This window comes from Aquarana catesbeiana, linkage group LG13 (genome assembly GCF_042186555.1).
Source record: "Aquarana catesbeiana isolate 2022-GZ linkage group LG13, ASM4218655v1, whole genome shotgun sequence".
NCBI classification, from domain to species: domain Eukaryota; kingdom Metazoa; phylum Chordata; class Amphibia; order Anura; family Ranidae; genus Aquarana; species Aquarana catesbeiana.
The window spans coordinates 147,599,035-147,624,353 of record NC_133336.1 but is presented as its reverse complement, the minus strand read 5'-3'; the positions used below and the strand labels follow the sequence as shown (position 1 = coordinate 147,624,353).

At 46.8% G+C, this 25,319-nt stretch overlaps 1 protein-coding gene across 1 annotated transcript in view; it reads right to left on the bottom strand.

Annotated features, from left to right (window-relative positions):
• The window catches only part of ZFYVE26 (zinc finger FYVE-type containing 26), a gene marked incomplete in the record, with an annotated part of 1,901,467 nt that overhangs the window by 1,838,153 nt on the left and 37,995 nt on the right, over positions 1–25,319 (bottom strand). Inside the window, 1 exon segment of the mRNA XM_073610828.1 lies at positions 2,399–2,477. Coding sequence (XP_073466929.1) covers positions 2,399–2,477 — 79 coding nt within the window.

Below are 25,319 nucleotides of genomic sequence, written 5' to 3'. Positions count from 1 at the left end.
GAGGCTACCGGGTCATTCTTTATTAAGCCTTCTATACAGGTGCGGCAAACTGCTTTGCTCTATGAGGAGCTCAATTTGTTTGCGCAAACCACAAATTCCCTTTTGGTGGCTGCACTTGGGCCTTATCCTGAGTCTTGGTCTGCAAGACAAAATAAATGACCCACAATGTAATTATTATGCCGCGTACACATGAGCAGACTTTCCATCAGAGTAGACTGACGGTCTTTCCGATGGAGTTCTGCCAAAACAGACTTGCCTACACACGATCACACAAAAGTCTGATTGTTTAGAACACGATGATGTACGACGGTACTAGGAAATAGAAGTTCAATAGCCAGTAGCCAATAGCTGCCCTGGCGTTGTTTTTAGTCCGTCGGACTAGCATACAGACGAACGGTTTTCTCGATAGCAATTGAGTCCGTCGGAAAGATTTGAAACATGTTCTATTTCTAGGTCCGTCAGAATTTTCGAAAGTAAAGGTCCGATGAAGCCCACACACGATCAGAATGTCCGACGGAATGATTTCGTCGGACCTTTTCTGCTGGAAAGTCTGGTCGTGTGTACGCGGCATAAGCCACCCAATCACTCTGTAACACCTCGTGCAGAAAGGAGGAAATGTGTCCCCTTACACCCAATACTACAGAGGGGGGAGGGGGAGGGAACACTCACAGGGATAGCAAGAGGGTGACAAAACACCCCAGGCTTACCTGTGAGGTGCTGGTGTTGGGGAACGCATCCACTGCCTGTGCAGGTACAGCCTCGCTGCTTCTCACCAAACACCAGCAGCCAGCGTCCCCTGTTCGCGGCGTTATGGAGATCGGAACCGGCGTCCAATCATTAAGTCATATGCCCCGGAAGTGACCCTCTCCAGGTACTTCCTGTGGGCCAGCTTGGAGCGCAGTAGCTCCACCCCCTCGAGTGCAGCAGCTTCCTCTTTCCCCTGCACATACCAGCCACGCTGTCAGCAGAGAAAGGACACCGCCACTCTGCCTGAGCCTTAGTGCAATGCACCGCGCTTGGGACCGGACATCACCCCGGTCCTGGCCCTCTCCAGGCACTGAGAACAGGGGACAGCAGCACAGCCAACTTCCCCAGCGGAGATGCTGCTTCTGGCAGAGGAGAAAAGGTTAGTGACATGTCCCAAACAGCCATTCAGAGCCCCTGCTCATGAGACATAGGGGACCAGGTTCCAGTAACATGTTACACCCCGTCCGGAGGAAACACTAATAACTGACATGGGGCCGGGAGGACCGCCCTTTTATCTAGTGGGGTAACGTGTTTCCTGTCCTGGTAGGAGGAGTCCTAGGTCTCATGGGCTGTCCTGGAAGACACTTGGATAAATTATTATACAATATTGAAAGTTCAATAACAACCACCAAAAAACATCTAATACATCTAAAGAATGACCCCTCCTCAGAGAATGATCCCGCTTAGGCAGAGGGCTTACCCTCAGTGAATCTTCCTCTTCTGTAGCCGAGGATTGTGACACTGACTGCGGCTCCATCTCCTCCTCCGCTCCTCGTGGTTCCCAGCCGTCATCGCCGCCATCTTGAGAGCCCAACAAGAATTTAGCCTGCTGCTCTGCCGGGGATTTCCCCGTAGGTGGCCTGATCTTCACCATGGCCACGATCATGCTTGGCAAGGAGCTGCAAAATATCTGCTTTTCTACCACAGTGGTTCTCAACTCCTGTCCTCAGGACCCACTAACAGGCCAGATTTTAAGTATTACCTTGGGGAAATAAATACTAGAATACTGCAATCACTGAGCAGCAAATGATATCACCTGTGTATTTCAGTTATCTTGCAAACCTGACCTGTTAGTGGGTCCTGAGGACAGGAGCTGAGAACCACTGCTCTACCAGGATGTCTGCAGGATATCATACCAAGGACCGGAGCTCTCTCCTGCTGATGCTCACTCGCCAGAAGCCAGCTCCACCCCACACTGTACGCTCTAATTCAACAAGGTCTCAGGATTGGTGATCAAAACTGAACTGCATATTCAAGAGGAGGCCATACCAGTGTTATGTAAAGGGGTAGAATTGTTGATTTATCCCTTTAATGTATGTCCTTGAATGTATGAGATAGTAGGAGATTCTCAGTTTCGGTGTCTGCCAGGTTCTGCCCAAGCAAGTCTGTCTACAATCCATGCACTGCCACAGATTCAAATCAAAAGGGCTGCATTCTGAGGAGGTCACTCTAAAAGAAAGAATATATTTGACACATACAGCAAAATTCTGAAAGTCCAAACCTCTGTCACATTTCTCCCACAAGGGCTTAGTCGTAGAGATCTCTCACCCACCCAAGAGTTACGGAAACACTTTATCACTTTGAATCCACAATACAAAACTGTATCAAATGTTAAATCGGTAAACAAAATCCATGGAAACAAAATACTTACACTTGGCCTTACAAGCCAACTTTCCAGTGCATTAAGCCAGAACCAGGCCACCTGCTGAGAAGCGCGGCTTTCAGTGCATCTGCAAGGAAATAAAATGGAAAACTGAATTTCTACAGAGCATTTAATATTGATTGCAAATATGTTAAAAAGGTCAGTACACCCGACTTTAGGTCAGGTCACCTATCATTGTAATGAACCAGGATTGAAAGTTAAGAGGCAAAAGCAGGCCTGAGCTGGTTTCAGAACCTGAAGTTCTATACACACTAGGAGCTACAAAAAAAAAAAACAAAAACATCAGAACAAAAAAACACTCATATTGAACGATTTTTGTACCGGCCTTTACCACTTTCTGTGCCATTGACAGATGGTTGTTAACCACCTCAAAACAGGGCACTTACACCATCTTCCTGCCCAGGCCATTTTTCAGCTTTCAGCGCTGTCACACTTTGAATGGCAATTGCGCGGTCATGCTACACTGTAACCATGTGAAATTGTTATCATTTTATTCACAGAAATAGAGCTTTCTTTTGGTGGTATTTAATCACTCCTGTGTTTATTTTTTCCCTAAAAAAAAAAAAAAATAAAAAGGTTTTTCTTAGTTTGTCAGTAAATTTTGTAAATGAGTAATGTTTCTCCTTCACTGATGGGCGCTGATGAGGCGGCACTTATGGGCACCAATGAGGCAGCACTTATGGGCACCGATGAGCACAGATAGGCGACACTGATGGGCACAGATAGGCGGCAGTGATGAGCAATGATGGGCAGCAGTGATAGCCAGCACTGACTGGCATTACTAATGGGCACAGATTGCTGGCACTGGTGGGCAATCATTGCTGGCACTGGTGGGAACTTAATTGTTATCAGGGCACTGATGATCAGTACCCTGATTACATACCTAGCTGTCCCCTGTGAGGAGATGCTGCTGATCGGCTCTCCTCTCCTCACACTGTCAGTGTGAGGTGAGGAGCACCGATCACCGGCATCTCTGTATTTACATGTGACCGGCTGTAATTGGACACAGTCGATCACATTGTTAAAGGGCCGCAGCTCTTTACACAGATCAGGCTTGTGCTGTGTGCTAGCAACACGGCGCGGGCACGCGAGAGCGGTCGTTCTGGGAGGCCGTCATATGACGTCCACCCAGAACGAGAGCCGCACCGCCCAGCCATCATTTGACGGTGGGCGGCAAGTGGTTAAGGAGCAGGCCGCCGCATCCTTAACCGATGACTCATTAGCTGTAGCTCATCCCCCTCTGTCCTGGCCTGCCAGGCTGCTTGCTCCGATAAGGGTCTGGTGTGAATTTTGGGGAGGATCCCTTGTCTTTTTATATTCTGGCATGGGGTTCCCCTTAGAATGTATACCAAACCCAAAGTGCCTGGAATGGATATGGGGGAAGGAGGGGGCTCCACACTTTTTTTTTTTTTACTTTTTTTTTTATTGCCGCAATTCTTTTGTGTACATCAAGATATCAGAGGGGCACCCCATTGACAAATGAGGAGTCCAACTCCCAATCCAGATGCAGTGAGCCGGGTGCATGAGAGGCATTTCCAGATGCCATTCCTCATACACTGACCCAAAATTCACCCCCCAAAAAAAGATGTGACTGTAGCAGACGTAGAAGAGATACCCCCTTTTTCGGTCTCAAAAGAAGTTAGGTAGTCAGGAAACCCTAGGTTAAGAGACCCAAGCCTGGAAAGTTTACAGTTTATAAGTTACAATAAAAAAACAAAAAAACGGGGGCATGGCTTAGCAGTGGCCGAGTAAAGACGTGTACTGGAGGAGCTTCTGGCTTAGCCCGACCTAAAACGGCCACCAGATCACATTTACCCCATGTGAGCACAGCATGAGCAACCCTAAACGATACAGGACAAGATCGGCGACCCGCAGGACCTGACTCCAGACCTCCCAGCCCGAAATCCGGCGCTACTTTAAAAGATACTCTGAGAACCTCATCAGGCGCCATTGTAGCAGCCCCACGTGCAACCCGTATGGAGGCGACCACCAGTGCACACGCCTGCAGGTCTCGCAACATCCTCCCCAGAGCCAGACAACCTAACGTAGACCCCTGCTGCCATCCGGCCCAACATGGACGGCCCTTCGCAGACCTCCGCACAATGCTACAGGCCCTACCCGCGTGGGCGTACATTGAGGCCTTGATACTCCGGTTAGAAGAGGCACACAGTAAAGATATCCAGGCGGTAAGAACGAGGCCGCATTCCCTCACGAACCAAGTGACCACGGGAGAAACCTCAATCCCCGCGTTGGAAACCCGAATGGTGACCCTAGAATGCGTGCAGGACACCCAATCTCTAGAGGCCCAGGAGATGCAACTACGTCTGGAGGAAATGGAAGATCGCAGTTGCTGCAATAATCTGCGGCTGCGGGGACTCCCAGAGGCCACAGGCCCGGAAGATTTGGCGGAGACAGTCACAGCCATATTCCACAGGATTCTGGATGCCCCACAAACATCACTGGAGATCGACCGAATACACCGTACCCTGGGTTCCAAATCCACAGAACCTGCCAGACCCCACTATGTCCTGTGCCGCCTATACCGCTACGTGCACAAGGAGATTATACGCAAAGCCAGGGAACACGGGGATATTGAATTTGATGGTGCGCACATCCAAATACTCCCAGACATCTCCAGAGCCACGCTACAACGTCAGGCATTATTGAAACCAGCTCTGGAAGTGTCAAGAAGACACGGATGCACCTACAGATGGGGCTACCCTCTGGCAGTCATCTTCTGCAGAGCCCAGGCTTCCTTCACACTCCACACACCTGCAGACCTCCCGGCATTTTTCGCCTTCCTGGGGGCAGAACCAGCACAGGTACCGAACTGGCTACAGAGAATCCCGAGACCGACTGGACGCTCGGGCACCACAATGGGCAGATTCAACCAGCCTGCCCGCTCCCAGAGGTCCCGGGGGAGCCCCCAAGCGCCATCCAACAACAGGTCACGCGAGTCGTAAGTACACCTCTTCAGACTCTACACTTTGTTTTACGCGAGTTGACCATGCTATACCCCCACTAGCAGGATTCCCTTATTGAGACGGCACCTGCTCCCCAACACCACAACTGAACTGGAGATGGGAAACTATCGCAGGGGGCCGGCCTGCTCCCCCTCAGCCCTCACCCTGCTACTTGAAACTCAGACACTGCCCCCAGGCTCAGGACGCTACCAACCACGGCCCCACTCCAGAGGCCTTGGAGGAGTTGATGACTTGTTATACCCCTTAGATGTCTACCACAGCACCCCCCACTTGCAAGGGCATAAGGAGATGTATGTAGTGCCCATTTCCCCCCCCCCCCCCATGTCATTATACTGCCATTTGCCTAATTGCGGGACCACACTGCCTGTTGCGAGAGTGGAAAGGAAACTGTCTTAACGGTCCCCCATGCGCTGAGGTGAACACTATACCCCCCCATGCACCGGATATGCAACAGACTGGAAGTGATACCTCTCCCACTGCATAATAAACTCTCTCACAGGTAAACCAGAGGCTATACTTAAGCAGCCCACAAGGACATGAACCCCCATTCCCCCCCCCCCCGAACAACAGGCGGCAACGAACATACAAATGCTATCGAGGGTTATGTGAGTTGATGATGCTGTGGAGGGATATGACGTGCCATAAAGGGGAGGAGGGACTACCAGGGGGAGTCAGATGATGCCGGGCTTTACGGGAGTCCTAGACTAAAAATACTACAATGACCTTAACTTGGTAGGGTAACACGATTCTTACCAGGATAACTTACGCAGGGAACATATGGGATCTACAACTGTGGGGGGACCAGAAAGGGAGGGAGCTGGCTGCGGATGCGGGAAGCGGGACATTGCTGCCCCTTTGGGTTATTGCTTCTCAAGACACACATCGGCAACTAATTGGAACAGACCCACAGAAGATGCCGACATTGGCTTGAGGGGAATCTTAGGGGAGGCAGCTTGAATGGGGAATGTTTTGTTTTTCTGTCAACCTGTGTGTTCATTAAGTTTGTTCTGTTACTTCTGTCTATAGAGTTTTAAATGTTATAGGTGACCAGGAGGTCCTACATGCTCCTGCTCTCAATGTATATCAGCCTTATATCACCAGACACCCGCCGACTACTCACATCCACACACTCAGAAAGGGTCAAGGGGGTCGGGGGACCTCCCCTGGGCTCTTGCTAATCACACTCCCACTTAGGCCCACACTCACCGACCAGCATTTGCTGGGGAGCGTAGTAGCAGTAATCTGCCGATTCCTTAGAAATCCAATTTGGACTAGGTGGTGCCTGCTAGGGGACATTACCCCCGGTGGACACCCTCCACCCCCACCCCCGCAGGACTAAGCACCCTCAGGGGGCACTTTTCTCTCCTCTCTCCCTTCTCTCTCTACTTAACTCTCACCCCCACCCACTTTTTCTCTCCCCATCCCCCCCCACGAACATGGACAAACTTAACATCGTCATCCTAAATGCGAAGGGACTTAACGTCCCCGAAAAGAGACAGATGTTATTAAATGACATGAAACGCATGAAAGCAGACATTGTACTGCTACAAGAGACGCACTTTCGGGAAAACACTTTTCCTGTCCTTGAAAATAGATTCTACCCAACAGTATACCACTCTACCTATTCGGAAGCCAAATCCAGAGGGGTCTCCATCCTCATCTCTGCGAGACTCCCTTGGTCCCACAGACCCGGTGGGAAGATTTTTATTTCCCAAGGGCCCCGATTGGTGGAGTAAAAGGTGACCATTGCAAAACCTCTACGCCCCAAATAGTCAACAAGACACCTTCATTAAAAAACACTTAGAACAGCTCCAGACATATTTCCGAGGGTCGGCTCATTGTAGGAGGAGACCTTAATATCCCCCTATCCCCAGAAACAGATACCTCGACAGGGCTGTCTTCCACCCCTGAGGCACACTTAAAGCAATACACTCGGCACTCCATACTACACAGCTAATAGATGCATTACGACTTTTCCACCCAGGCCCAACACACATACTCGTGCATGGATTACTTCCCGATACCACACAACCAACTGCAGGCAAAGACACCACTATAGGCGCCATCACCTGGTCGGACCACGCTCCGGTCACACTTAGATATGCGCTGAAGCACTTCTATAGGGGACAAAGGAAGCCGTGGAGGCTCAATGAAAGCCTACTACAAGACCCAGAGGTGCTGGCAGATGTGATCAAAGAAATTGCACATTACTTTTGTACTAATGACTCCACTGACAGTGACACAGGCCTAGTGTGGGAGGCACACAAGGCGGTGATCCGCAGTGTGCTTATAAAGCACGGAGCGAGAATAAAAAGGCAAAGGACTGCACAAACAACCTCCATCCTTAAACTACAGGCTTTAGAGGCTAGCCATAAACAGACCCCAACTGGCCCACTGGGAGATGAGCTTGACACTGTACGTACACAAATCACTGACCTTCTCCACTTTAAAGCAAAGGCGGTGCTCCAAATTTGCTGCAAAAAGATATACGAGTTGGGCAGTGTGAATGAATTAGCACAGTCGCTACGTACCCAGAAACTAGCATCCCATATACCACACGTAAATTCCCCTACGGAACAAAAAGCATCACTACCCCAACAAATTACCCGAGAAATCAAATCATATTACGAGTCTCTTTACAACCTGACCACGACGCAACCCCACCCAGACTGTATGACACACTACATTGCCACCTCACTAATGCCCACCTTGCCAACAGAGATTCGCAACCTACTAGAAGATCCCATTACACTACTGGAGCTCCAACTGGCGATAGGGAACACCAAAGCAGGGAAGGCCCCAGGACCTGACGGCCTAACTATTCAGTACTAGAAGGTACTACTCCCATCCTTAGGCAATCACCTAGTTAAACTCTTTAACAAGCTCAGTAAAGGGAGAACATTTCATAACTCTACATTACAGGCCAAAATATCAGCTATCCCCAAGGAAGGTAAAGACCCGACTCAATGCGGGAGTTACCGACCAATATCCTTACTCAACACCAACCTTAAATTATTCACTAAGATAATAGCCACCAGACTGCAACAACATCTACCTGTCAGAAACCATGAATCAGAACGAGACGGAAGTACAGTTAATCACACTTGTTTAATAATATTAAAAAGGTAAACAGAGTAAGCGTAGTCAATACATAGCCAGAGTTCAGTAACCAGATCGGGTAGTTAGCCAATGCCAATGTCAGAGATCGTAGTACCGGTAGTACAGCAAGCAGGATCTGGAGCCAGAAGGGACGTCAGTCGAGCAAGTCTTCAACAGGAACGCAGGATAAAGTCTCTGAGATGTGACCAAAGGCGAAGGCAGAGATGAGGTGAGCTGGATGACTTTAAGTAGCCAGGACTGACGAGCAGATCATCAACAGCTGAGTCACTGTGGAGAGAAAAGGAGCTGGCAATTAGCCGACAGCTGAGCGGCCAGCTCAGAGAAGGAAGGGCTGAGCCCAGCCCTGACACTACCACAACTGATACACCTTGACCAGGTGGGCTTTGTACCGACCAGAAAAGCAAGGGACAACACCACTAAAAAGTCCTGAACCTACTATACTCGGCCAACCTCACAAAAACACTGTCTTTATAGGCACTAAAGCTGACCGCGTTTGACCGAGTAAATTGGGCTGTTATGTTTGCAACACTGCACCACGTGGGCCTAGGCCGCAATATGCCGAGCGGCATACGTGACACCAACGGCTAGGGTCAGGGCTAACGGCATGACTTCAGACTCATTCCCAAAACAAATGGGACGAGACAAGGGTGCCTGCTCTCGCCCCTTCTCTTTTAAATTATCCCTGGAACCTTTCCTTTGCCATGTGAGACTAAACCCAAACATCACTGGAGTTGAGACAAATCAAACCCAACATAAGGTGTCAGTTAATGCTGATGACCTTATGTTCTCACTCACGAAACCTAATATATCCCTCCCAAACTTGCCGAGAGAATTTGCGACTTATGGTACATCTAATCTAAAAATCAATATTTCCAAGTCGGAGGCGATGGGAGTGGGGATACCACAAACACAACTTAGTAACCTCCAAGCCAGCTTTAAACTGAAATTGACAAACACAGCCTTGAAATACCTGGGCACACACATCACCCAAATATTCACACAACTTTATGACCTTAAATTCCCACCCCTTCTGAAATACATTAAAACCCAACTTAACCAACGGCACATAGGCCTGCATTCCTGGCTCGGCAGCTGCAACATACAAAAAATGTCTATCCCCCCTAAATTCCTTTACCTTATGCAAGCATCCACATACCTGCTACCTACTTTAATCAAGTGCAAAAAACATTCACTGAGTTTATACGGGCCCGGAAAAGGCCCAGGCTTACAAAAAAAAAAAAATTACTTGTCCTGCCTAAATATAGTGGGCTTGCACTACCGGATATTCGTGCCTACTACCAGGCAGTACACCTAGGAAGGCTGATAGACTGGTGCCGACACCAAAAAACCAAATTATGGACTCAACTAGAGCAAGCGCAAAGTGTAGTTCCTCTAGATAGACCCCCATGGTGCCACTTGGCCCTCCCCGCAGAAATCAAACGTCACCCATTGATAGGCAACTCAATACGGATATGTGCCCAGCTCATCTCACAAAAATCTTTCGCCTCTCAAAACGCTCCACTATACACTCTACTAGGGAACCCCCAGTTTATACCAGGACTACATGACACAACCTTTCGGGGTCTGAGTGATACAGGCCTACGCCAGGCCTACCACTCTGGGGGATTTTGGAAAACAACCACGGAACTCTGACCCCACAGGCGCATACCGCTTAGATTTCCTGAGATCGTTTCAGTTGCGACACTTCCTTAATACCATACGGCCCCCCACCGACAGCAACCAACCTCTCACAACTTTGGAGGAACTCTGTACTGAGTCTGGGGTGATGTCACACACACACACACATACACACACATACACACACACACTTTCTCTTGCTTATAACCTCTTGAATACACCGCCAGCAGGATTCCTCAAATGGGAAAGGGAACTAGATTGCCGATTCAACACTATCAAAAAAAGACTACACATCCTTAGATTCACGCACAAATCCTCCATTTGTGCCAAAATGAAAGAGACCAACTACAAAATGTTATCACGCTGGTACAGAACCCCAGCACTACTCCACAAATGCTTCCCAACAACATCTGATCTCTGTTGGCGCTGCATGTCAGCCGAATGGACCCTATTACACATTTTCTGGTCGTGCCCCAGACGAACGCACTTTTGGCGGGTGGTTAGGGAGATAGTGCAAAAGTTTACAGAACGTAGCATCCCAGATGACCCTGCATTTTTTTTTCTCCTACATGTGTCAAACATTCCAGAAAAGATATACAAGAAATCCGTGATCTGACACCTACTAGATGCTGCCAAAACCTGCATCCCACTCCACTGAAAGTAACCACAACCGCCAACCATTGCTTTATGGCTTAAGAAAGTAGAGGAAACTAAGAAAATGGAAGACCTAATCCTCAGAAGCCAGAACAGACAGGAGAAGTTTTCCAAAACCTGGTAGTTGAAGAACATATTTATATACTCAGACCCTGCAAGGACAAACCCCGACCGCATAATCTTAACCACGCAAGTAACCCTAACCTAATTTCTGACAGAAGAGGCTTAGCGCCGATTAGATATACACTAGATATGGAAATTCCAATACTCCATGCTTACTCCATTCTCGTGGGGAACCCCCAAACACCCCCCTCCATTTCTCTAACTCTTCTGGTTTATATTAATATATACTTTTAGTCCCCCATACAAAAGGGGAAGTTTTCTAAAAAAATAAAAAATAAATAAATAAATAAATAAATAAATAAATAGAGGGACTGGGCCCATGGGGCCGCACTATCTCATCACATTTCATTGCTAGCACATATATAATTTCCTCCGAGCCAGAGGAACTCACGACTATACAACACCACAAAATTGAGACTCTCGAGTCGCCACAGGATGAGTAGGAGACAATGTTTGTACTTAAAACACCATTTATGCCTAGCATGATATGCATTAACATTGGAAGTAACGCTAACCAAGACATACTATGTACCATAAGTTGCTTTGAAGTTGTTGTATACCATATGTACAGCCATATAACATTGCGGTCCATGTGGACCTTGTTCCTAACAATTTAAAAAAAAAAAAAAAACACAAAAATAGTTGTCTGATATGTTTATTCTGACAGCAACAGGGTGTTGCACTCAGAATATATATATATATATATATATATATATATATATATATATATATATATATATATATATATATATATATATATATATATATATATATATATATATATATATATATATACCCTGTTTCCCCGAAAATAAGACCTAGCGTGATTGTCGGTAATGGCTGCAATATAAGCCCTACCCCCCAAATAAGCCCTACCCTGTTTCCCTGAAAATAAGCCCTACAAGGGCTTTAACTAGGGCTTATATTGCAGCCATCACCGACAATCACGCTAGGTCTTATTTTCGGGGAAACAGGGTGTATTATATGATATATATATATATATATATATATATATATATATATATATATATATATATATATACACACACACACACACACACACACACACACACAGTACATCAGCCCTTGCAGCACTGCTGAAGGAGATTTCTTAACCAGTTCAGCCCTCGAGGATTTTCTACTTTTTGTTATTTAAAAAAAATCCAATAAACTCAATTTTAGTCATACATTTAGGCCAAAATGTATTCAGCCACATGTCTTTGGTAAACAACCAAAAAAATGTCAATAAGCGTATATTTATTGGTTTGCACAAAAGTTATAGCGTCTACAAACTAGGGTACATTTTCTGGAATTTACGTAGCTTTTAGTTTGTGACTGCCCATCTCATTTTCTGAGGTGCTAAAATGGCAGGGCAGTACAACTCCCCCAACCCCCCCCCCCCCCCCAATAACCCCATTTTGGAAAGTAGACACCCCAAGGAAATTGCTGAGAGGCATGATGAGCCCATGTAATATTTTATTTTTTTGTCACAAGTGAAAAAAAAAAAAAAAAAATTTACACAAAGTTGTCACTAAATTATATATTGCTCACACGTGCAATGGTTATATGTGGAATTACACCCCAAAATACATTATGCTGCTTCTCCCAATTATGGGGATCCCTCATGTGTGAGACTTTTTGGGAGCCTAGCCACGTGCAGGACCCTGAAAACCAAGCACGGCCTTCAGGATTTCTAAGGACGTAAATTTTTGATTTCATTACCTATCACAGTGTCGAAAGCCATAAAATGCCTAGATCGCACAAACCCCCCAAAACCCCATTTTGGAAAGTAGACACCCCAAGCTATTTGCTGAGAGGCATGTTGAGTCCATGGAATATTTTATATTTTGCCACAAGTTGCAGGAAATTTTTTTTTTTTTTTTTGCACAAAGTTGTCACTAAATGATATATTGCTCAAACATGGCATGGGCATATGTGAAATTACACGCCAAAATACATTCTGCTTCTTCTCCTGAGTACAAGGATATCACATGTGTAAGACTTTGAGAGCCTAGCCGTGTACAGGACCCCAAAAACCTATCACCGCCTTCAGGCTCTCTAAGGGCATAAACTGGTGATTTCACTTTCTCACTATCTATCATAGTTACGGAGGCCCTGAAATGAAACACAGCTAAGCTCCCAAAAAGTCTCACACATGTGGTATCCCCGTACTCAGGAGAAGCAGCAGAATCTATTTTGGGGTGTAATTCCACATATGCCCATGGCATGTTTGAGCAACATATAAATTTAGTGACAACTTTCCAAAAAGGGTTCATGGGGGGGGGGGTTTGAACTGTCCTGGCATTTTATGCACAACATTAGAAGCTTATGTCACACATTACCAACTCTAACCACTTGAAGACAAAGCCCTTTCTGACACTTTGTTTACATGAAAACATTTTTTTTTTTTGCTAGAAAAATTACTTTAAACCCCCAAGCATATATATATTTTTTTAAAGCAAAGGCCCTACAGATTAAAATGGTGGGTGTTGCAACTTTTTTTTTTTCCCGCACAGTGTTTGCGGAGCGATTTTTCAAAACGCAATTTTTTGGGAAAAAAAAAAAAAAACACTATTTTAAATTTTAATGCACTAACACACACTATATTGCCCAAATGTTTGATGAAATAAAAAAAGATGATCTTATGCTGGGTACATGGATACCAAACACGACATGCTTTAAAATTGTGCACAAACGTGCAGCGGCGACAAACTTCATAAATTTTTAAAAGCCTTTAAAATTCTTTATAAGTTACCACTTTAGATTTACAGAGGAGGTCTACTGCTAAAATGACTGCCCTCGATCTGACCTTCGCGGCGATACCTCACATGCATGGTGCAATTGCTGTTTACATATGACACCAGACCGACGCTTGCGTTCGCCTTTGCGTGTGAGCACGGGGGGGGGGGGGGGGGGGGTGATGGGGGAGACACAGGGGTGCTTTTTTTTAATTATTTTGCTTTTTTCTTTTCTTTTTAAACCGTTTAATTTTTTTTTTTTTTTTAATCATCATTTTTATTATTATCTGAGGGAATGTAAATATCCTCTATGATAGCAATAGGTAGTATTGCACGGTGCCACATGCGCCAATTCTACGATCAAACAAGTGACTAAAAAGTGGCACGCTCGTGTAATAATTGTCCGCATACAAGTGGTAGCCCTTTCTGAATAAGGGTGACACCAAGTCCCACACAATCTTACCAACGCTCCCTATGTAGTCTGAGCAGTTCTCCGGCTCTACGTAACCATCTCTTCCCTCGTAAACCATAAAACAATATGTATAGCCTGTTGCCCTGTCACAGAGCAAATACATCTTGACTCCATATCTGGTAAGCTTGCTGGGAAGATACTGTTTGAATGACAAGCGGCCCAAAAACTTAATCAGGGACTCATCAACACAGACAACTTGATAGGGAGTAAACAAGGCTGCAAACTGTTGGTTGAAGTGATTTACGGGGAGGGGCGAATTTTGTAGAGCCGATCGTATTGAGGGTCACCCCGAGGACGACAGAGTTCATTGTCATTGAAATGCATGAACCGCAAGATCTGCTCTTATCGTGTCCTGTTCATGGAGGCAGAAAACACGGGCATATGACGAAATTGGGTCAGTGGACCAATATGACCGCAACTCAACCTTTTTTAATAATGCCCATGAGGAGGGATAGGCCTAGGCAGGTCTTAAATTCGGAAACTGTAATAGGTTTCCAATCTCTGGCAAGGGTCAAGTGGGGATTAGCGGTGATGAATTGGCCAGCATGCAAAATGCTTTGATCCACAATAGATCTATAGTGATCTTCCGTGAAAAATAGCGAATAAAAATCAAGCGACGTAAAATCAACTGTTGCCACCTGAATTCCAGGTTAGCCAGTGAATCAGGAAAGTACGGGTGCTGCAGAAGTGGTGGGCTCCCAATTCAGAATGGCAAATGGAGCAGGAAGGGCACTATGGACTCGAAGGGCGTGTGTCTGTCTTCTTGGTGGCTGCGGACACTAGTTGTGCTAGCCACCTCACCAGCTTGAACTGCACTTATGGGACTCGCCATGTCACCACGCGATACTGCAGTGCTGGTTTAATTACGACCAGGATGTACTAGGCCGCTGGCGCTCGCAGGGATTAGGCCTGACTCTGCGAATGCTGCAGTTATGTGTTTAGTAAGTGACAGTGATCAATTGATACTGCACTTGGGTGGGCTGGGCAGAGGGGCTAAAGGAAGGTGCTAGCAGGCATTTGGGCTGATCCCGCTAACACTGCGTTTTTGGGAACCCTAAACTGTGGGAACGCTAGTATAGATCAGATATCGATCCGTTCAGAAACTATACTACTAAGGGAGGTGTATGGTGCGTGGGTGTTAGCGCTACTGGCACTAATCTGACACTGCCTGGGGTGACGCACACCCTGACTAACACTAAAAACTGATATCACCCACCGGGTGATCAGGGGGTTACACCTTTATTTATGTAATATATGGCGTGTACCCTGACGCAGAAAAAAAAAAAAAAAACACACACTAACCAGCGTCACCCGTAACACCAATAGGGTGATCACTGGTGACGGGGGGGGGGGGGTGATCAAGGGGTTAAACCTTTATTGGGGGGGTTAGGGGTACCCTAAAGCTACCTGGGCCTACCAGTAACTGCCCGAACAATGATTAGTGTCAAAAATTACACCAGTACAATGATCAGTGAAAAATCTGACAACTGCACTGGGTGACACAATAACAGGGGGTGAAGGGGTTAACTGGGGGGGGGGGGAGGGGGATCAAGTGTACCTATGTGTACTGGTGTTAGTGTAGTGTTGGTGCAACTCACGGTAAGATGTTCTCTCCTCTCTGGAACTAAAAGGATTCCACAAGGAGAGATGACATCACTTCCCCTGCCTGTGTTTACACTTACACAGGTAGGGGAGGATTTCATTCGCCAGAACTGATCAGCAGGTCAAGGCCATAAATCATTGGCCTGGACCTGAAGATTAATCGGTTCTGAGTCGAATCCGATTGTCGCGGGCGTGCCCCATACAGGTATGGAATCTCGCGCAGCCGAGCCCTTGTGCCACAGTAAATGTACGCAACACAGTCAGCAAGTGGTTGAACGCAGTTGGAGAAAAAAAAAAAAAAAGTTATAATGAGATAGTTAAGTCTTTTTTTTTTTTTTTTTTTATTTAAAAATAAACGTTATACGTACCTGCTCTGTGTAATGGTTTTGCAAAAAGCAACGCCGATCCTGCTCTTCTCAGCTCCCTCGCAGGCACTCCTGGCCCCTCCCTCCTGCTGAGTGCTCCCACAGCAAGCAGCTTGCTATAGGGTCACCCGAGCTGAGCCTCTGCTCTGTGTCCATTCAGACATGGAGCCGTGGTTCAGCCCTGCCCCCTCTCTCTCCTCATTGGCTGACAAACTTTGGCTCCCACTGCTGTCTTAGCCAATGAGGATGGAGAGTCCCGAATAGCTGAGACTCTCTTGCAACATCGCTGGATGGAGATTGGGTCAGATGAGTATTAGAGTGGCTAAGGGGGGCTGCTGCACACGTTCTCCTCCCCCCATATCTTAAAACGTTAACCCAAAAAAAGGATCCTGTTCCCTTAAAGCGCGTGTGTGTGTGTGAGAGAGAGAGAGAAGCTCTGATAAGTCAGCTGAGCGCCGGGAACCGAGCTTATATTAGGTACAATCCTGCAGATTTTTTTTACATTACACACAGGGACAATTATTATAATACAGAACGATGGGGAGGATTTTGTAGAAGTGGGTTAACAACCACTTGCCGACCCCAGGCCATAGCCGAATGACAGCTACAGCGTGGTCGGATAACTCTGGGAGGGTGGACTACGACGTCCTCCCAGAATTGCACGCACCCAAGAATCTCCATGTCCGTCTGGTCTCCCATCCGTGTCACGGATCGGGGTAAAGGGCCAATGACAGCAGCCCTTTACCATGTAATCACGCCGTCCAATGACGGCGTGATCACTTGTAAACAAGACGGAGCTTGTCCAGTTCAGCTCCTCCCCTCTTGCCGATCGGTAAAGCGTGTGAGGAGGGGGGTGGGGGGAGCCAGATGCAGCAGCACTGTGGGCTGGATCTGAAGATCCCACAGCACTGATCTGTGCCCAGCCACGGCTCATCCATCCGTGCATGTTCCATCCGTGGCTCATAGATCCATGCATGCTCCATCCGTGGCTCATCTATCCATCCATGGCTCATCCATCCATGTGTGCTTCATCCATGGCTCATCCATCCATGCGTGCTCCATCCATCCTCCATGGCTCATTCATGCTCAGCCGTGCCACATCAGTGATCAGCCGTGCCACATCCATGCCTCACAAAAGTGTAATAGATAATCAAATTAGATTTGAAATGTATGCCTTTAGAACACCTGATGGTGCTCCCTGCATGTTGGGCCTCTGTATGTGGCCAGGCTGTGTAAAAGTCTCACATGTGGTATTGCCATACTCAGGAGTAGCAGAATATGTTTTGGGTGGAAATCTTGCTACGTACATGCTATGTGTTGGAAATATCTTATAAATGGACAAATTTGTGAGAAATTTATTTTACATTGTATGACGGCAGCAGCAGGGGAGGGGAGGACACAGCTCTTACACACACACACGAGCTGACAGGCAGGGAAGGGAGGGGGGGAGAGGGAGGGGGGAGAGGACGGGGAGAGAGGACAGGGAAAAGCTGCGGATGATGGAGGCATGTAAATTGATCACGGTGTCAGGGCACAGTAGCCATGATACACCGTGGTCAGTTTACAAGGGGAGGGCAAAAACTGGCAGGGTCAGCCAAGTTTTTTCGTAGGTGACAGAAAGGGCCAAATGACACAGCACAAGCACTGTGCTGTATTGCATGCTTTCAAGGAACAGGATCATCTTTTTTTTTTTATTTTTTTTTTTTTTTAGGGTTAAAAGGCTTTAATGCATAGAAAGCATTAAAATAAAAAAAAAAAAAAAAAAAAAACCTTCTGCCTTTAGAACCACTTTAAATGTTCTGTTCTTACTGTGCTTTATTGCTAACCGTTGTATGCGCTGCAGGAGCGTGGCATTGATCTGTTTAATCTGACAGCAGCGGGGTATATGTTCAGCATACACGCATACATACATACAACAGTGATTGCAGCACTGTAGGGGGAGATTTCTCATCTGCAATAAGAAAAAAAAAAAAAAAATTACAAAGATAAATACTTTTTCCGTCTTTAATGTGACATGTACACCTTAGTTGAAGAGCAAACTGAAATCTTTTAGGGAACTAAATGTGGTTGCATACGTGTGCACACCGTCTTATAACTGGGGATGTAGCTGTGTTCAGAATTAAGCAACCACATTCAAACTCAAGTTAAATTGGATGTAAACCCTCACATATGCCCAGTGAATTGAACACCCTCAGGATGATACACAGGGATGAAACAAACCTCCTTACATAAGTTTTACATGTATATCTGCTGTCTTTAGCTTTACATACTGTTTAGAAAGCGCACATCGGGTTAGGAGATTCTCTTCCTCTTCAACACTGCAGTAAAGCCTGGGCATGCAGCCGACTGGAGGAAAGGCGCACACACCCCCTCTACTCATGAGTAGCTACTTTCAGCTCTGTTTGTTGAATAGTTCAGGGCTCTGCTTATCTATTTATAGCATCCTACCCAACACAAAACTCAGGCTGCTTTTATCTCAGTTGACAGGGAACTTGTGAGGAGTTATCAGGCTGACAACAGAACGGAGCAGGAGACCACTACCGACATGCTTTGAAGAGAGATAAGAAAACACTACAGATATATTTCATGCATCAGGGTTACATCCACTTTAAAAATAGGAGTCAGTACACACCTGCCATCATTTAAAGTGCCTCTGATTAACCCCAAATAAAAGTTCAGCTGTTCTAGTAGGTCTTTCTTGACATTTTCTTAGTCACATCCTACAGCAAAAGCCATGGTCATGAGAGCTTCCAAAGCATCAGAGGGATCTCATTGTTATAGGTATCAGTCAGGAGAAGGGTACAAAAGAATTTTCAAGGCATTAGATATATCATGGAACACAGTGAAGACCGTCATGAAGACCTTTCTACCTAAGACCTTCGGTAGAAAGTTAAGATGAGGGCGCAATACTACCTTATCCTTGTGACTAATCAAATATTCACAGGAAACACATGCAGCCTTTAAATCCCTCCTCTTCCACCATGACCTCAGTTATTGTGGTCTCCGAGAAACTGGAAGACAAAGCACAGAAAACCACCAAATAACCATGATAGATACTTAAAACCACTTCTAAGATAAACAAAGGGAGGGAAGTAACGGTTGTCCTGAAAGGCTCTCAGAAATACAGTCACCGGTAAGTCTAACTATGCCTTTCTCAAATCGCCTTTCAGGACAATCTTGGAGAGGATAACCAAGAAACTTACCCTAGGGTGGAACTACTGCCTGCAGTACCTTCCTGCCAAAGGCTTGATCTGCAGCAGACAGTAAATCCAACCGATAGTAGTGTCGGAGAAATGTTGAATAGTTGGACCAAGTAGCAGCCCTGCAAATTTGTTTAGGCGTAGCACCGGCCCTTTCAACCCAGGAAACTGCCATAGATCTTGTAGAATGAGCAGCAATACCTGAAGGGGGTATTTCTCCTTTGGCTTTGTAGGCCTCTGTAATTGCCAATCTAAGCCATCTGCCCAGTGTACTTTTGGAAGCTTTTTCTCCCTTGCGTGAGCCTGAGAAAACCACAAAGAGAGCATTCCACCTTCTGAATTCCTTGGTTACTGTAAGAAAGTGTAACAAACATCTCCTCACGTCCAGAGTGTGAAAAGCTTCTTCTCCTGGATTTGACAGAGTTGGAGAAAGTGGGCAGGATTATTTCTTGTGAGCGGTGAAAGGTTGAAGAAACCTTGGGAAGAAACGCTGGGTCCGTTTGAAGGACAACTCTGTCTGCAAAAAGGTTCTGTAACCGCCAGAGCCTGGAGCTCGCCGATGCTTCTTGCAGAGATGATGTCCACCAGAAAAATTGTTTTGAGAAACAAATTCTGCAAGGATGATTCTTGTAAGGGTTCAAACGGAGCTCTCGAGAGACCCTGCAAACCAATAGACAAATCCAAACTGGGAAAAACTTTAAGGGCTACTGGCCTATTTTGTGCAAGTGCCCTGAAAAACCTTGAAATTAAAACTTCTTTGGATAAAGTTCTTTCAAAATAAACAGAAAAAGCCGCCACCTGGGTCTTCAGGGTGCTGGCTGCCAGTCCCTTCCTCATCCCCTCATGGAGAAATTCAAGAACAGATACTGAACTTTTAACCTGGAGGCCTTTAGAAGCACATCAGGAGTTAAATTTTTCCAGACCTTCATGTATATGGCCCGAGTGACTTCTTTTTTACTTGAAAGAAGGGTCTTTACTACTTTATCATCCCTTTGCCTTCAAGAGGTCTACTTCAGAAACCAAGCTGTTAGCTGAAGATAGTCCGCTTATGGATGGTTCACGGACCCATGTGTTAGAAGATCTTTTCTGGACAGTAGCTTCCAAGGAGGTTCCGTGGCCAGATTTAAAAGAGCCACGAACCAAGGCCTTTTTGGCCAGAAGGGAGTGACCAGGATCAGATTGGTCTTTTCTTCTCTGAATTTCCTTAGGACCAGTGGTATCAGAGGAAAGGGGGGGGGGGGGGGGAGCATAGCACAGCGGGTAATTATTATTATTATACAGGATTTCTATAGCGCCAACAGTTTACGCAGCGCTTTACAATATAAAAAGGGAGACAATATAGTTATAATACAATAAAATACAAGAGGATTAAGGAAGAGCTTACAATCTAATAGGGTGGGGAAGGTGGTACAAAAGGTTGTAACTGTGGGGAATGAGCTGGTGGAAGTGGAAAAGATTAGAGACGTGATAGGCTTTCCTGAAGAGATGAGTTTTCAGGGATCGCCTGAAGGTAGCAAGAGTAGGGGATAGCCGGACAGGTGGAGGTAGCGAGTTCCAGGGGATGGGAGAGGCTCTGGAGAAATCCTGGAGATGAGCATGAGAGGAGGAGATAAGAGAGCTTGAGAGCAGGAGGTCTTGAGAAGAGCGGAGAGGACGATTTGGGTGATATTTGGAGACAAGATTGGTGATGTAGCTCGGGGCAGAGTTGTGAATGGTTTTGTATGTTGTGGTTAGGATTTTGAATTTAATGCCACGGATGGGCGAAGGCATCTATGCCTACTGCTTGATCTTCTCGGTGGAGAGAGAAGAATTTGCATACCTTTGAGTTCTGTTGGTTGGCAAACAGATCTATTTGTAGGTTGCCCCCAAGCTTTGGAGACCATCAGGAAAACTTCTTGGTTCAGGCTCCATTCCACTTCCACCAGCCTCCTTCTGCTTAGAAGATCTGCTAGTAGATTCTGAGAACCTTTCAGGTGGACTGCTGACAATGAGGCCACGTTCTTTTGCAAAAGGTAAGTAATTAACTGGCCAATTCTAGGAGCATTTTGCTCCTGGTTCCCCCTTGTTTCAGTATGTGGGCTACTGTAGTTGTATTGTCTGACAGAACTTGAAGTGATGGTCTCCTAACCTTTCAACATGTAAGGGGCCGAGAAAAATTGCCTTCAGTTCCCACCAGTTTGAGGATTTTTGGGCTTCCGACTTGGACCAGACCCTGTCACGTACCTTACAGCGGAGTCTGAAATGACGAGGGCAGCCTCTTGCACGGTCCCAGTCCTAGCACCCCTGGAGGTTGAGACAGGATTCCTAGGGCGGCAGAAGGGTGCAGGTGCCTGCTGGCAGGATCAGGAACATGGAAGTCTTCGGAAGGAAGCTGGGATGCTGATCACTGGATGGATTCAGGAAAGGTCCAGCAGAGGAACTTGCACGGTCAAAGGCAGGCAGGGGTTGACAACGTGCTGGCAGCGAGGTACACAATCGGCAGGCAGATTCGTAGTCAGAGATTGGCGGAGGTTGGCAACAAACTGGCAGCGAGGTACAGAATCGGGAGACAGAGCCGTAGTCAGGAGTCAAGCCGGGTTCAGTACAGGAAGCAAGGCAGGCAGAGATGTAGGGATTATCCGAGAGGGTGGTCGAGGAAGGCAGAGGTTCAAGATCAGGGTCAGGTAAACAAGGCAACAGCAGGGGTTCAGGAGCAAGCTGAGACAATCCAGCACTAATGCTAGTCTGCTGATCATTTAAATAGGGCGCCTCGCGCCGTGATTCGTTGGCGTGCGAATGTGCTGACGTGCCCTCGTTCGCACGATCGCATTACGTGCGTGCCTAGTCCGGGGCTCGCTCGTTCTTACCATACGTCCGGCTGGCACATGGGAACGAGCGTTTGTGATGGTTCTCGGACAGACCCCCTGAGAAGTCTGAGCATCCAGGTGGGCTCCTCATCCCCAAGAACTCGCGTCCATCATTAGACGTTTGTCCAGGGGAAAGACCCAAGAAAGGCCTTTTGTCAGGTTGGATGGATTTCTCCACCAGAGATCCCTCTTTACCTTTAAGGAAAGCTTTATCTGTTTCTCTAGTGGCTCCTGGTAGGACCAACTGCGTAGTATGTGTAACTGGAGGGGTCAGAAATGCAATCTGGCCCACTGAATGGCAGGAATCGATGCCGTAAGAAGACGCAAGACCGCCATAGCTGACCTGGCTGACAAGTTGTTCTGAACTGGTTTCACTGCTGGTTGGATCTTCTCCCTTTTTTCCTGTGGTAAAAAAACTTTTTGAAGCACCGAATTTATGGTACAACACAAAAACTTTGTCTCCTTTGAGTTTTCCAGATTTAGGAGCCACCCTAAATTCCTGAGGTGAGCCTGGGACACCTGGAGATTTGACAAGACTTGTTCCTTGGATTCAGCAAAGAACAACAGGTCGTCCAGCTAGGGGACAACTGAAATTCCTCTCAACTACAGGGGTTTCAGAGCTTCCGCCATTATTTGTGTGAAGATTCTGGGGGGGCTGAAAGTCCGAACAGCAGAGCTCTGAATTGGAGGTGCCAGACCGAGGTCCCTAGATCCAGGGCCAGGCGGAGAAAGCATTGAGAAGCCCGATTTATCGGAACATGAAGATAAGCATCCCTTAGATCTAGGGATGCCATGAAAGTGTCTGGAGTCAGCAATTTCGTAATTGAAAAGATTGTGTCCATCCTGAAATGCTTGTACCGAATTGATTTGTTTAAGATCTTTAAAGTTCAGAATCAATTGATACTTCCCAGAAGGCTTCTTCACCAGAAATATATGAGAGTAGAAGCCCCTGCCCTCCTGACTTTTTGGAACCTGGATAATCACTTATGGCCAAATCAGATCCTGCAGCAGGCTCATCATTGCAGAAGCTTTTTCCCGACCTCTTGGTAGGGCTGTAACAAAATCTGCTCGGGGGTGGCACTGAGAAATCTAGCCTGTAACCCTGAGTTATGATGCTTTTCACGAACAGACTTGAAGAGGTCTTGTTCCACTGTAGGTGAAAAGCCGACAATCTTCCCCCTACTGGGGTGAGATTGTCACTTACTTTTGGAGGGCTGGTCTGGGGGAGATCTGAAAAGAACTCCTCCTCTTCCCTTACCCCTTTGGGAGCCCCAACGGCTCTTACGGTCCTGCTCCTTATTTTTATGGGGCTGTTGAACAGCACGAAAGTTCTTTTTAATCGGCTGTTTCTTCTTAGCAGGGAAAGCCTTTTTCCTTGTAGGCTGTCCCAAGACTGTTTCAAGGTCTGGACCAAAAAGCAGATCACCCGAAAAAGGTAAACCGCACAGCTTAACCTTGGAAGCTGTGTCACCAGACCAGGTTTTCAGTCAGACTGCACGCCTAGCTGAGTTCACCAGTGCTGATGACCTTGCTGCCAACTTGACTGATTCAGCAGATTCATCAGCCATATACTTAACAGATTTTAATATTAAAGGAAAAGACTAACAAATCTTTTCGTGGTGTGCCCGCTTCAACATGGCTTTTCAGCTTCTCCACCCAGCATTCCAGGTTCCTTGCCACAACCGTGGAAGCCATAGCAGGTTTGAGGCTGACTGACATAGAATCCCAAGCTTTTTTAAGGAGGGAGTCTGCCTTCTTATCCATCGCATCCTTTAGCACCCCCATGTCCTCAAAAGCAAGGATGCTGCATCTGGAAACCTGCGAGAAAGCGGCATCTACCCGTGGTTTCTAATTCCAAACCTCGGACTCCTTTTCTTCGAAGGGAAACCTTCTCCTAAGGGTCTTGGAGAAGAACGGGCCCCTCTCAGGGGTCCTTCCATTCTTTCTTGTCTGACTCTGATAGGACCCTATGAACTGGAAACACTCTGTTTAGTTTCATCCAGATCCTGGTACATTTTGTTGTGAACTGATAGTTGTATCCTTTCCTCCTGAATTTCGAGGGTAGTGTAGATTGCTTTTAAGAGGTCATCTACCTCCTCCAAAGATAACTCGTATCGAGAGGCTCGGCTATTGTCTTCCTCCTCATCTGAATCCCTAAATGAGAGAAGAGTACTTCCCCCTTCATCACCCAAGTCCTCAGCCTCCAACAGCCTGGATAAGGATGCTCTTGGACTAGGTGGTGGACACTGGGACTCAACCTGAGCCGCTGGGTTCTGTACCAACATGGACTTCACAGAAAGCGAGTTCGTAAATTCCCGTACTGAGGAGAAGTCCTTGTACTGCTGGGACATTCTACCTCCACCAGGTCCTTAATACAGGATCTGCACATCGCCTTCTGCCATGAATCTCTAAGGGGATTCTTGCAAGAAGGACATTTCCTTGAACTTGGTGGACTTACATGTTTAGTTTTTCCTAACGCTTTTTCCTGTAACAAGAAAACATTTAAACTAAACCTAAGGACCCTAAAAACAATTACCACTAGTGTACAGCAAAACCATCACCAAGCCAGAGGGAAAACAGAAAACCCAGAGGAGTTAGCAGTAAGGCACCCAGTCCACACTGCAGGGTCCGAGTGAAGTAACCTCTGATCCTCCAGCTACAGGCTCCCCTCGGGGAGGAAACAAACAACCCACAAAAGCCCATACGGATCAGAAACAAAAGCACCACTGTACCTCTTACCTGAGCTTGACCGGTGCTAGGGGCACCTACATCGGCCATGGCTGTTTGTCTCTCTTCCATCTTCGCAGAGAAATTGCAGCAATGACAAAAAACCAACAGGTTTTTAAATTTTCCCAGTCCCCGCATCATCGAGGGCCGGAAGCGCCGGTCTATGGACCCGCCCCCTGGCCTCTGCGTCCCAGGCGCTTGGAGCCATGAGCGCCACGCCCCCCGCAGAAAGCCGCGTCACCGGACATGACATCAGAACAAAGCGGAATCTGGGCACTCAGACACCGCGCCTCCTGCAGGCCCTAAATTTCCTTGAGATGGAGAGACCGGGGACTCCTGAACCCCCCCCAGCTCCTGGGGGGGGTTCTGGGATTGTCACTGAAACTAAAAAAAAAAAAACACGACAACAGGTAAGCCTAACACTCTCCAACCTTTTAGAG